General features: G+C 38.4%; 1 protein-coding gene across 1 annotated transcript in view; it reads left to right on the forward strand.

The window, feature by feature from the left end:
- PUS7 (pseudouridine synthase 7) overlaps positions 1–14,314 on the forward strand; it is a 52,064-nt gene that overhangs the window by 20,734 nt on the left and 17,016 nt on the right. The window contains exons 6-10 of the mRNA XM_075208782.1: positions 4,829–4,940; positions 6,544–6,621; positions 6,875–7,003; positions 11,093–11,218; positions 11,292–11,353. Of these exons, the coding sequence (XP_075064883.1) occupies positions 4,829–4,940; positions 6,544–6,621; positions 6,875–7,003; positions 11,093–11,218; positions 11,292–11,353 (507 nt within the window). The remainder of the gene's footprint in view (positions 1–4,828; positions 4,941–6,543; positions 6,622–6,874; positions 7,004–11,092; positions 11,219–11,291; positions 11,354–14,314) is intronic.

The raw sequence follows: 14,314 nt of genomic DNA on the forward strand, positions 1-14,314 counted from the left end.
GTGATGCAGATGACTCGTCACAACATTTTGATGTCTGGTCTAAAAGAATTGACCAAAAAATGTGACACCTCTGCCGTAACTCCACCTGATCCTACTATCAACATCCAAAGAATGGTGGAGGATTATTTTTAATTTTTTTGAACGGTATAAAGACAGTTTTTTGTTTTTTTATTAACAAAGAACAACCTTGCTTGTAGAAGTAATGTAAGCATGGATGTCTTAATAGACGTGTATATGTATTACCTTCCACTTTTTGCTGCTTTTTCATCAGTATTGCACAGTGTTTGTAATCTGCACTTTACGTCAAAGGTACCTGGCTATATTATCATTTTTTGGGAATTGGGGCTGATTCGAAGCTCAATGGCTCTTTTTAGTGCATTGTCTGGAACAAGATCCGATATACTTATGTCAGAGTGATCACAGCCAATTTTTGGACACCTGGCGGATATACCTTTCTAACGTTTGTTTTTAATCATCCTTTTGATTGCTTGTCTCTCGTACGTGTGACCACATACATTGTTTTTCACTGGGTTCACCATCTCCAACCTGTTGGGGCACCTTGGATTGGTCTTGGTCTGATAAATGCACACATCCAGGGTGGGGGCAGTGCTCGTCGCCATGTATTAGCTGTAGAGTAACCACAGTTATCCAAGAAACAGGTGGCGCGATCAAATGAACTATAACTGATTTCATGAGCCATTCTCCGTTTCACTGTACCGGTAGTGTGCTTAGAGTGAAGGCGATCTCTTCGTCTTCATCTTCCAAAGCTTAGTCTGAAGGGGCCGGTGACACACCCATTTGTTTTCTCGGGTCTCTTAGCTGTTCTTTAAACTGGACATATTTATCGTTCTGCCTCAGGGCCTCCTCTGTAGTATTCTTCTGAAGCGCAGTGTATCTCTCGTGTACAAGCTCTCTTAAATCCGGGACCTCATCCGGTGGGTCACGTTTTAACTTAAGTACAGTCTCCTTAACTGCGTCTGTATTTTGCTTTTAAATCTCTGTTCAGTGCACCATATTCCAACATGACAGATTTCATACTGCCCACATGTTCCGTGTCGGTCTGTCTGAAGCAGATCTAATGCCACTCCAGTTGTAATATCCATTCCTGTGTCTACATAAGTTGTGTGGCAATGTTTCCTGATGTGCTATGAACTGCTGTGTGTTTGTGTCGCTGCAGTCTTTGTCCAAAAATGTATGAAAATAATATTGGGACCTGTGAAGTGCTCAAAATTGACTGCAAATGACTTGAAGTTAGTTTGAGGTTAATAATGTAGGAACAAAAAAAGCAAAATTATGTGACTTTAGCATATTTTAGCAATTTTTCAAAAAAAAAAAAAAATACAGATCCAAAACCAAAACACACAAGGGCGGTTTTTCCAAAACACGGGGGTCAGTGAACATCTCTAGTTGCTACCATAGCTCGCCTAAGTAAACCACCACTGTTCTAATTTTAAACACTACTATCTTATGAAATAGCATGGATAGGAAAATTAAGGCCATCACTAAAACCTGGATCTAATGGGGAATCCCTTAGATCCAGCTTAGTTTCTGCTTTGTTCAGTAAGGCAGTGTTGAGAGCAATTGTTGGAGGGTCTGGAATCTGATGCACTAAAATTGTATTTGCTAACTCAGGTGAAGCAATATAGCCATGAGGCCTCAGAATATTTAGGGAAAGCCAACATTTATATGGGGCTCATTGGGGCTAGAATTTCATCCCCAAAGAACTCATTCTCCCTGTTAATGCTACTAGTTCTTGAGGTCGGCCATCAACGGCATGGGTTCATGGTGTCCACGGACATCAAGGACACCTACTCAATGGTTCCAATCTATGAAGAACACCAGTACCTTCTCAGATTCGCAGTTCAGTCCCATCACTATTTGTTTCGGAAACGGCACCAAGGTTGCTCACAAAGATTATGGCAGTGATGGTGGCCCTTTTCAGATTTTCAGATCCAGAGGGGCGTTAGTCTCTCCTTACCTTGGTAATCAAGTTGAATTCCTCTGCTTTGCTTAATATATTGGGGATACAGCCCAGATTTTAGATGCTTGCATTAGGTTAGATTGCATGCAACTGATAAACCAAACTCCTTACCTGTGGATGATGATGTTGGGCATCTGTTCGACACCAGTTAGCAGAAATTGTTTTTGCCAGAGGGCAAACTGCTGTTTCTCCAAAGGCTAGTGAAGTCCATTGGCTTGCAGACAGGCATCCCTTCGTCTGTGCATAAAGGTCATAGGAAAAATGGTCTCCACCTTTGAGACAGTGTGATTTTGCACAGTTCCATTCGAGAATGTTCTAAATTGAACTGAATTCAAATAATGTAACAGGTCTCGCCATCTCTTAAACAGACAGACCTTCAGATTGTCTCCAGTGATGCGTCTATCAATCCGCTTGTGGCTGAGATGCGACAACCTCAACAAGTGTCGCTCCTTTTGCCATCTTGGACTGGTCATCGGTGACAATGGATACCAGCCTTTGAGGATGTGAAGCTGTCATGCTTCAGTGCCGGTTCCAGGGCCTTTGTATTCCCTTTTTAAACTGTCTTGTTCTTGTTTCTGGTCTTGTCCTTTTTTGTTTTTTACTGTTATCCTTGTAATGATTCTTTTTCTTTTTTAAAAACAACATTCTACCCCCCTCTGCCTTGTTCTGTCCCTTGGGTCTTTGTTGGATTAATTCTGAGGTCTTGGACAGCCAGTGGGTGTAGAGGGAGAGGAGCTTGAATTTTGCCTGTAAACTTGGTGCCCACACTTCTTTCACCGCATTCTATACCCTAATGTTCCAGTGTTTCCTTTGAATTAAGAGAAAATGATTTAGCGTAATTACAAAAACCTTTTTTTTTTTTTTTTTTTGGGAGAGTTCTGGAAAATTAATGGTGTTTCAAGGGGAAGAGGGGAGGGGTCTCTATATAGTTAAATATAGCCCATTAGCTTAGTGCCTGAGTCTGTTACAATGGATTGCTGAATAAATATAAAAATGGGATCTGTTTATAAATCTGATGCATACAAATCTCTTTGCTAACTAACTTTATTTTGATCCTTTTTGTATTTTACTTAGATTTTATATGCATCCTTATGTATTTGGTAAACAGACGTTATACCAAATATTATAAGTTTGTGTATTTTGGATTTGTTTTTGGTTTTCTTTTTTTCTTGACATTTTAACACATGTTATGAGCTTGTTCAGTAGCACAGCTGTTAAATTGCCCTGCCATTGCTTTGTACCTGAACTTGCAATCAGCAAGGCCTTAGGAATGTATGATATGACCTCTCTGCATGCTTACAGCATGACATGTTTTGCATGCAAATAAGTAGTGGTGCATTTCTATAAATTCCCCCTTGGTGTTTTTCATTGACAAATAGAAAGTCCATCATCCCTTGACATGTAAAGAGGTACTGCATTGTAACATGCATGTCTTCTATTCTTCTTGGGTTTATGTACAGATAGCACCTTTTTGTAGGTTATAATTCATTATAGTATTAGTGCAGCTCAGTTTACCCAGGGAAATAAATTCCAAATTCTGTAATTGGTTCTATTAATGACCTAAAGTAGTTATGGGGAAATATAGTGTTTAGTGACGTACCTTGTCTAGTTTGTCTACTTTGTGCATATAGGTTATAATATTGAATTTTTTCAGTTTTAAAAAATACATATACTGGTTGGTTTGTTTGTTTGTTGTTGTTTTTTGGGGAGGGGGGGGGTCTTTGTGTTTTTTGCCAAAGTTTATAGATATATAGTTTTTTTATCTTTTTGTATGAAGGAGACATTGCACTTTTTTGACAACCCAGGCATTTTATAGGAATATCAAGTTTTTCATAATTTGCATGGCCCTGGATTAGAAAAAAAAATTGTATTGACATTTGCTAGTTATATTTTGCCTTGGACAAGAAGCACATTTTACACACTCCATCCCATTCCACTTCTAACATCACTCATTTTGGAAGTGATTCATGTAACTGTTATTTAAGGCAAACACAACTTAATATGAAAAACACCATACAAAGTAAATGGTTAGTTTTACCTTCAACTAAGAATTGTTTAAAATGTTGCACTAGAATACTGACATGTGGTTCAATCTCCTGTGATAAATAATGTAAACACATCCCCAAGAAAAATACAGCTGTTGGGCTGTGCATATAGTACACACTAGTTTCACACACTCTTGTGATCGTTTGTCCCCCATGTCGGTAAGCGAACAGTTTCTCTGCATTTGCAGAATTGTTTTATTTGTACAAATCATTTCAGGTCATTTTGTGCTGGTGAGGTGGAATATAATGTTAGAGCCTTGTCATGTCTTCAGAATAATGTTTTCTTATACTTGTGAAAAGGGTTCATTCTATCACAGCCTGTTCTTGCTTCTAAGACCATTGCGACTTGCCACACATTTGCTGATTGCCATTGTAGCCTAAAAATTGGAATGACCATGCAGCCATAGTTATCTTTGCATGTCCACCCCAAACATATTAAAAAAGAACAATGTAGAATTTAAACCTTACTTTTTTGTGCTCTTTATGCTATACAAATGGACAGAGGTCAGAACACCTTCAGGTAAGCAAAGCTGGCATTTCATAAAGCTTAAAAAAGAGAGGAAATGCCAACTACACACTTTTAATTGGTAATACACAAGTCATACACAATCTTTATCGGATTGTATAAATTTTATATATTGTTTTGTCCATCAAACTCACTTAATCTGTTATTATTTTGTGATAATGATCTTTACTACAATGGATGCCCAGTGACTAAGGCTTAAACTACATTACTACAAAACTACAACTTGTTGTAATTGGTCATTTATTTTTTCTTTCAATATTTTTTCCCTTTTTTAAGATCCACGTAAGCATTCTTGGCCAAAATCCAGAGGGAGCTTTTGCCATTTTGTGCTGTACAAAGAAAACAAAGACACAATGGATGCAATTAATGTGCTTTCCAAGTTTTTAAGGTCTGTACTTTTCACCTTTTTGTTCAAGCTAAATTTTAAATCTGCATTAAAACCTAATCTTAAATGTTGATAACCTGCACCTTACCTTGCCTGAAACCCCATGGTCTGCTCCATCCAACAGTTTTTACAGACAATCTGTGGTTTCATCGTGTAGCTCTGGAAGAACACCGGCACTGTATGACACTGCTCAGTAGGAAGGGTGTGGGCGGCATTTTCCGTCTGAAGCCACAATCAGAGATTGTGGTTTCCAATTAGACGGATATGTAGTATGCAGGCTATCACATTAATCCTTGGTTAACTATAAGACGATCAAAGATTCAGAACATTGGTCCCTAGCAGAGAAGTAGGGGCTGCACTAACAGACAAAATACATTAAAATATGTATTTAATCAATCTGCTGTGGCAAATCGACTATTTCGGAAATTGAGCCCTATGAAAAAAAGCCTGCAGCCTTAATTAAAAAATGTCAGGAACTGCAGGTGCCTTTTTCGCTGCATGCTATCGAGATTGGGGAAACTGTTGAAAGAGTTTTCTCACTGAACACCCTAGGTTTTTTACCAGCACATAGAAACGTTCAGAAAAATATTCGAAAAGCACCTTCACACCATAGCATTTTACAGAACCTTACCAGAAGTTGCTCTTTTGAATTTTTTTGTGGGTACATTACAGCATTTTATAAGTGGCAGTTTACAAGTGTCTCATTTTGTAAAATTTGCAATACAGTGTTCCTCTAATTAGTATTTGCCAACATCTATATTTGAAGATGCAGGGTAGAATATCTCAGCTGCTTTGTTTTTGGTTTTGTGATGTTATACTGGATCTTTGTCCTATCTGCACCTCTAACCTCATTGTTTTTGTGGAATTTCCCTATTCTGCAAAACTCACTCCCCTCTGCATATTGATAGATCTTTAATGTTAATCTTCCAAATTTACAGATCTTTATATAAAAATCAATACATAAGATAGTCCTTTGTAATGAGGGCTATTTTCCTTCTACTGTTTGTAGTTGATGCTGCATCTTATGTTCGTATTTGGTACATAACTAAATGCATATATAAAATGTAGTGGAGTATAGCTTTCACAAGTTTTGTATTGTGCAAACTTTGTCTATTCATATCTTTTAATGCTGCATTATCACCTAAAGTGGTGAGAATTTTCATTCGCCACTTTAAGATGCCTACAGAAGAGGGGTGTGACCTGGAGAACCAATCATAAGCTGCAGTGTCTGTGAGGACGGCTTCTTATTGGTCCACTCACTCACACCCCACCACAGAACGTTTTTTTTTCTACCATGGCTATTGAACGAGCAACTGAGCCCCAGGAAAAGCGGATGCATGGAGCAACCCACGGGGGCATCTAGGCACAGCGGAAGCTAATTAGCTCCAGATGGTAATGGAGGTTTAAGTAACTAATCACTTTTGTTTCAACTATATTTCACATACATTTCATAAAGAGCTACCAGTTATTATTTTTATTTATTTATTACACAAATGGCTTAAAATACTAAAATATTGTAATTGTTTAATGCATAGCCAGGTAGTATAAGACAGGATATCCAGTGCTGTTTATATGATGAAATTCTAACTTATTTATTTTTTAACAGGGTTAAGCCCAATATATTTTCCTACATGGGGACCAAAGATAAAAGGGCTATCACTGTTCAAGCAATTGCAGTTCTCAAGTTAGTATTCTCTAGCTCTATTTCTGCTATACCTGTTCCATGTTTTCAAATACTTTGCATTTTATATTTATCAAATACGAATGTTATTTGTGAACCTTTTGTTCATCTAGTTTTACGACCGCTCAATGTGTTCCGTTGCTTTTTGGTCAGTCTGTCCTTTTTTTTAACTGTGTAACCCTGCTTTTAGTGTTCTGTATTAAGTTTTGCAACAGTTAATGCATAAAATACTAATTATATAATTATTCTTGTATAGAATTACAGCACAGAGACTGGCACATTTGAACAAGTGCTTGATGAACTTCAAATTGGGAAATTTTACATACCAGACGAATCCATTGAAATTGGGGGAACTTTATGGAAATCATTTCACAGTCATTTTAAGGTTTGACCTTCCATGAAATCAAATGACTATTCATTGTTTTTTTAATATATAGATAACTTTTTTTAATATTTCTGAAATCAGGATAGCCAATTTAAGCAACTAGGATATTACATGTTCCTAGCGCTTTCAAAGTGCTCTATTACAAATGCTATACTGCAAAATCAGTGTATATCATAGCAGGTAAAGTGAATTAAAGAACAATTTTGTAAATTTGGCACAAATGGCAATAGCTTCAGAAGAAGCAGGCAAAATGTTGAATTTTGTGAGTTGGCCAAATAGAGGTGTCATTTGGAATTTTTAGCAAGCCAAGGAATATGTACTCATTACTGCATATTAACATTTTCCAATTGGAAACACTAGTACTAAGTTGCTCATATACAGTGATTTTATTTGCAATGGAATCATGTGATCTATCTAGATTAATAATCCACAATGATTGAACAATCTCTTGTATCATATTCTGTTTGATCACATGTAATTATGTCACTGTTGTCTGTTCAGACTGATAATTAAGCAATGTGTTTTCTGGCCATGCTCGATATCTCAACTATACATTATCATGTGAAATATGAATACCATGGTTGGACCATTCTGTATGTTTATACATTGTTGCATTATAACATAATTTAGGAATTTGTATGTAACACATGGTAACATGGATGATATTGGATGCTGTGGCTGCCAGGTCAGTGGACTCTGTATGTGCTAGCATTTGCTCTGGCTTTGAATCAGTCTGCCCCTTCTCCACAAGGTTGCAACTAGGGTAGGCCTTTTTCTCTTTCCTACCATTGGGGGACACTGCGATACATTGGGGTATAGTAGGTGGACTATAGCAATTGGGGACTAATAACGGTTAGGAAATTCCCCCAAGAATTTTACTTGAGTGAAACATTTCTGTTGGGAAGGGAATCCTCTAAATGCTTGCATGACGCAAGCAGTAATAAACAGTATAAATTATTACAATGTCCTGTTGTAGCATTTGGGGATGATGTCGTATAGGGTAACTAGACCAAAGTAAAACTTCTCTTATCTTGGTGAACTCAATGTTCGACTACGATTTAGCTTTGGATGAAATGCTCCTTTAAGAACTGAACTGAGCATTTCTAATTTGCTGTTGACACACAACGTATGCATGGGTTAATCATCAACTGCTTTATGATTTCCTGTTATCTAAAGTTAGTTGCCATCTGCATATATAAATAGGGTGGAAATGGGCCACACACATGGCCTTTAATTGTCCTAGCTATCCGTGACCGTGCTTAATGTGAAAAACCATGTAGCCTGAATCTAATAGCAACCTTCATGTACTGCTATTAAAGAGTTAACACTAGAGATAATATGGTCAGTAGGCAGGGGACATCTATACGTAAATAAACTTTTACATATTAACATTTTTATGATAAAGTTTGTACTTTTTAAATGCATTACAGAAGAGTTTAAAAAACAGGGAAAAAAAACATGATTAGAACAAGTTGTTTTCGTTCATGACCCCTTCAACATCTCACGAACACCATTGCAGTCATAGTGCTTCAGTGTTGCACACGTACTCTAAAATGTATGAATATCATAAAGAATGAGTCACCCCACAATTACCCAGCTCCTCCTCCCATAGTATGCTCCATGACATTTTGTCCTCCCAACCACTAGCTACAGTCAAGTCCATAAATATTGGGACATTGACACAATTCTCATATTTTGGGCTCTATACACCACCACAATGAATTTGAAAAGAAACAAACAAGATGTGCTTTAACTGCAGACTTCCAGCTTTAATTTGAGGGAGCATCCAAATCAGGTGAACAGTGTAGGAATTACAACGGTTTCTGTATGTGCCTCTCACTTTTTAAGGGACAAAAAGTAATGGAATAAACTAAATAATCCTACATCAAACTTTCACTTTTTAATACTTTGTTGACAATCCTTTGCAGTCAATTACAGCCTGAAGTCTGGAACGCATAGACATCACCAACCGCTGGGTTTCATCCCTGGTGATGATCTGCCAGGCCTCTACTGCAAATGTCTTCAGTTCCTGCTTGTTCTTGGGGCATTTTCCCTTCAGTTTTGTCTTCATCAAGTGAAATGCATGCTCATTCGGATTCAGGTCAGGTGGTTGACTTGGTAATTGCATAACATTCCACTTGTTGGCATTAAAAAATTCTTTGGTTGCTTTTGCAGTATGCTTTGGGTCATTGTTCATGTACACTGTGAAGCGCCGTCCAATGAGTTCTGAAGCATTTGACTGAATATGAGCAGATAATATTGCCCGAAACACAGAATTCATCCTGCAGTCACATCATCAATAAATACAAGGGAACCAGTTCCATTGGCAGCCATACATGCCCACGCCATGACACTACCACCACCATGCTTCACTGATGAGGTGGTATGTTTTGGATCATGAGCAGTTCCTTTCCTTCTCCATACTCTTCTCTTCACATCACTCTGGTACAAGTTGATCTTTGTCTCATCTGTCCATAGGATGTTGTTCCAGAACTGTAATGGGTTTTTTTTTTGTTTTGTTTTTTTTTTTCCCCCAATAATGGTTTTTATTAAAGCTTTTAATTACAGGGTACACACAGAAAAAAGAAAAAATACACTTTTTAAAGAACAAAGGGGGTGAGGGGGAGGGTAGGGGAAGCAGGGGAGGAGAGAGGGAGGCAGTACAAATCGATACATATCAATAGCATCAAAAAATGAACAAATCCCAACATTGTAACAAATTATTGAATACATAGCCTGGGTATCCACTTCCAGATATTATGGTTTACATCTTGTGGTGAACCCTCTATATTCACTCTTGTGAAGTCTTCTCTTGATTGTTGACTTTAAAACATATACACCTACCTCCTGGAGAGTGTTCTTGATTTGGCCAACTGTTGTGAAGGTTTTCCTTCACCAGGGAAAAAATTCTTCTGTCATCCACTACAGCTGTTTTCTGTGGTCTTCCGGGTCTTTTGGTGTTGCTGAGCTCTCTGGTGCATTCTTTCTTTTTAAGAATGTTCCAAACAGTTGATTTGGCCACACCTAATGTTTTTGCTATCTCTGATGGGTTTGTTTTGATTTTTCAGCCTAATGATGGCTTGCTTCACCGATAGTGACAGCTCTTTGGATCTCATATTGAGAGTCGACAGCAACAGATTCCAAATGCAAATGTCACACCTAGATACAACTACAGACCTTTTACCTGCTTAATTTATGATGAAATAGCGAGGGAATAGCCCACACATGTCCATGAAATAGGTTTTGAGTCGATTGTCCCATTACTTTTGGTCCCTTAAATAGTGTGAGGCACATATAGAAACCGTTGTAATTCCTACACTGTTCACCTGATTTGGATGTAAATTCCCTCAAATTAAAGCTGGAAGTCTGCAGTTAAAGCACATTTTGTTTGTTTCTTTTCAAATTCATTGTGGTGGTGTATAGAGCCCAAAATATGAGAATTGTGTCGATGTCCCAATATTTATGGACTTGACTGTACATCTCTACATACTTATTTACATCTTAAGGCTTTGTGCAAAGATACATTGTAATGGCAGTGACGGCAAAGCACAAGGGTAAAAATTTAGTTCTTGGTTGCTGAGCCTTACAACACTCAAATTTTGTATGATGTAGACACATTTGGAGAGGGGGCTCTGCACAGGGAAAAAAATATCAATTAAATATTGATATTTTTAAATGTGTTCAAAAAAGAACTAGAAGAAGTATTGAAAGTAAAATGTTATCATATGCAATGCCCATCAAATATATTTTTAGTGCATTATTCTACCAAAAAGGAAGCTCTATTTAAGAAATGTTTAATTTGTCCCCATCACAAAGGGGAATCCATGCAGTCATCAGCTGGTTATTGATTGCACTTATGCAGAAGTGTTTTTATTGAGTTCTTTTCTGTGTTCACTTCTTTAAGCCTCCTTCACAATGTTCACTAGAGGGATCATTAAAACCGTAAACAGAACTTACACACTATGAATTTGACAATGAACCCTCATCATAGTCACAGTATGACAGCAAAACTAATATAGTAATTTAACGTTGTTGTTTTTGTAATAAAGGGTTTCAAAATGATTTGTGTGTGTTTTCTTATCTTGGTAGAAATATCAGTGGGACAGCTGAACAAGTCGAGCAAGCCATGACCTCTCTCAGGGATATTGGATTTATAAATTATTATGGCATGCAGAGATTTGGAACTACAGCTGTTCCTACTTACCAGGTAGGAAGGTAAGTTGTACCATTTGTTAAGGACTTTTTTGTTTCCGAAATGACAAGACTGATTCTATCATTTTCATTATAGAGCTATTCTTCAGAGCAACTGGAATGAAATGATAGATCTAATATTAAAGCCAAGACCAGGAGGTATGGAAAATAGGAAACCAAATTACCCATGGTAATTTTACCCTTTAGGGTACCTTTTTGTAGGTAAAATTGTCAGCAAAGGCCACTTACAATATCTCATGCACTGACTCCATGGGCTGCTATAGAAATGGCATTTGCTAGAATTCGCTCATCCAGCAGTTTATTTACATGTGACAACTTTTGACAGCAATAACATGAAAAAATTAAGTGTCTTTTCTTTGCGCTGTGTGGCTTTTTTTTATTTGTATTTAAATATCACTTTGTTTACGGAAGAAAGCACATGGAGGTGTCCTTTCTTTATCCTTTGGGGTTTTTTGTCTCCCTTTAACTTTTTCCTTCATACTGCTAGTAATGATTTACAGTTTGCCAAGTGTCAGGCAATTACCATGACTGCCACGTGACACATGATGTAGTGAGCACAGAGACTCTTCTTGGCATACTGTCAGGAGTTTGAGTGCTGAAATACAAATATGCTCCGAGACTGAGTGAGTTTACAAAGGGAAGACTGAGATATACAACAACACTCTCTAATTCATGTTAACCATTTGTTTTGTTTTGTAATGCAGCTTTAAATTATCTCCAACCTCATTGTTTCAATAACAAATAAGCAGATATTTAAAGTAGGTTTGTTTTTTCTTTCTTTGGGGCATATTCAATTGTTGGCGGAAACGCCAAAAGTCTCGCGCTCCGCACACTATTACCGCACGTAAAACGGTTATTACGGTAGTTTTTATCGCTGGATTTCAGCTCGCAGTTCCCTGAGCCGCGAGCTGAAATCCAGCTTACTACTACCGTAATAACGGTAATAGTTTTAATGCCGCGGGGATATTCGACAATTGAATATGCCCCTTTTGTATTGCAACTTGTAAATGCGAAATACATAATAGTATTCTACAGTGATTTTAAAGCCGCAATCCCACAAATGTTTTCCTTTTATTTTAAATAGCAAGGTAAATATGCATCTAATAGTCATTTTGCTTATCTGTCCTACTACATCTTATCTATTTCTCTTCCATCCTCCTTGGCAGCCATTACAATCGTTATGTTCACTTTTCAGTTTAGGTAGACAGGTGAATAAAAATTCCCCCAGAAGTGTATAAGGCAGCTTCTCCTCTGTCTTTTCCTATCTCTAGTATAGATAGATCAGGTAGTTTATTTTCTGTAGTGCTTGGTCTGTAGTTCGAGTGCGGCACTATCCTTAGTGAAAGCCAAGGACTGGGCTGGCTACCGGTGTAACTACCAGACTATCTCCGGAAGCAGACCTGGGGGTAAACTTATCGAGCTGAGAGTTTTTGCTGGGTTTGGAAAGTGGAGATGTTGCCTATAGCAACCAATCAGATTCTAGTTATTTAGTACATGCTACAAAATGATGGGTAGAATCTGATTGGTTGCTGTAAGCAACCTTTCCACATTTTAAACCCACCAGAAACTCTCTGCTTGATACATATTCCCTCAGGTCTGCTCCCGGAGGTAACAGCCTGGTGTTACATGGGGAACCATCCCAGTCCATGGCTTGTGTAATGTTTAATTTTGCGCCTGTACAGTCATGGCCAAAAGTTTTGAGAATGACACAAATATTATTTTTCAAAAAGTCTGCTGCCTCAGTTTGTTTATGATGGCAATTTGCATGTACGCCAGAATGTCATGAAGAGTGATCAGATGAATTGCAATTAATTTCAAAGTCCCTCTTTGCCATGACAATGAACCTTATCCCAAAAACATTTCCACTGCATTTCAGCCCTGCCACAAAAGGACCAGCTGACATCAGGTCAGTGATTCTCTAACACAGGTGAGAGTGTTCACGAGGACAAGGCTTGAGATCGCTATCATGCTGATTGAGTTAGAATAAAAGACTGGAAGCTTTAAAAAGAGGCTGTTGCTTGAAATCATTGTTCTTCCTCTGTTAACCATGGTTATCTGCAAGGAAACGTGCAGTCCATCATTGCTTTGCACAAAAAGGGATTCACAGGCAAGGATATTGCAGCTAGTAAGATTGCACCTAAATCAACCATCATCATCATCACCACCATTACAATTTATTTATATAGCGCCACTAATTCCGCAGCGCTGTACAGAGAACTCACTCACATCAGTACCTGCCCCATTGGAGCTTACAGTCTAAATTTCCTAACACACACACACAGACAGACATAAAGAGAGACCAGGGTCCATTTGATAGCAGGCAATTAACCTACCAGTATGTTTCTGGAGTGTGGGAGGAATCCGGAGCACCCGGAGGAAACTCACGCAAACACGGGGAGAACATACAAACTCCACACAGATAAGGCCATGGTCGGGAATTGAACTCATGACCCCAGTGCTGTGAGGCAGAAGTGCTAACCACTTAGCCACCGTGCTGCCTAATTTATTGGACCATCAACAACTTCAAGGAGAGATGTTAAATAGTTGTGAAGAAGGCTTCAGGGAGCCCAAGAACGTCCAGCAAGCGCCAGGACAGTCTCCTAAATTTGTTTCTGCTGTAGGATTGGGGCACCGCCAGTTCAGAGCTTGCTCGGGAATGGCAGCAGGCAGGTGTGAGTGCATCTGCACGCACATTGAGGTAAAGACTTTTGGAGCATTATCTGATGTTAAGAAGGCCAGTAAAGAAGCCACTTCTCTCCAGAAGCCACTTCTCTCCAGGAAAAACATCAGGGACAGACTGATGTTCTGCAAAAGGGACAGGCATTGGACTGCTGAAGACTGGGGTAAAGTTATTTTCTCAGATTAATCCCCTTTCAGATTGTTTGGGACATCTGGAAAACGCTTGTCCGGAGAAGGAAAGGTGAGCGCTACCATCAGTCTTGTGTTTATGCCAACAGTAAAGCACCCTGAGTCCATACATGTGTGGGGTTGCTTCTCAGCCATGAGTGTGGGCTCACTCACAATTTTGCCTAAAAACACAGCCATGAATAAACATTGGTACCAAAACATCCTCCAAGAGCAACTTCTCCCAAACATCCA

This window comes from Mixophyes fleayi, chromosome 4 (genome assembly GCF_038048845.1).
Source record: "Mixophyes fleayi isolate aMixFle1 chromosome 4, aMixFle1.hap1, whole genome shotgun sequence".
Taxonomy (NCBI): Eukaryota; Metazoa; Chordata; class Amphibia; order Anura; family Limnodynastidae; genus Mixophyes; species Mixophyes fleayi.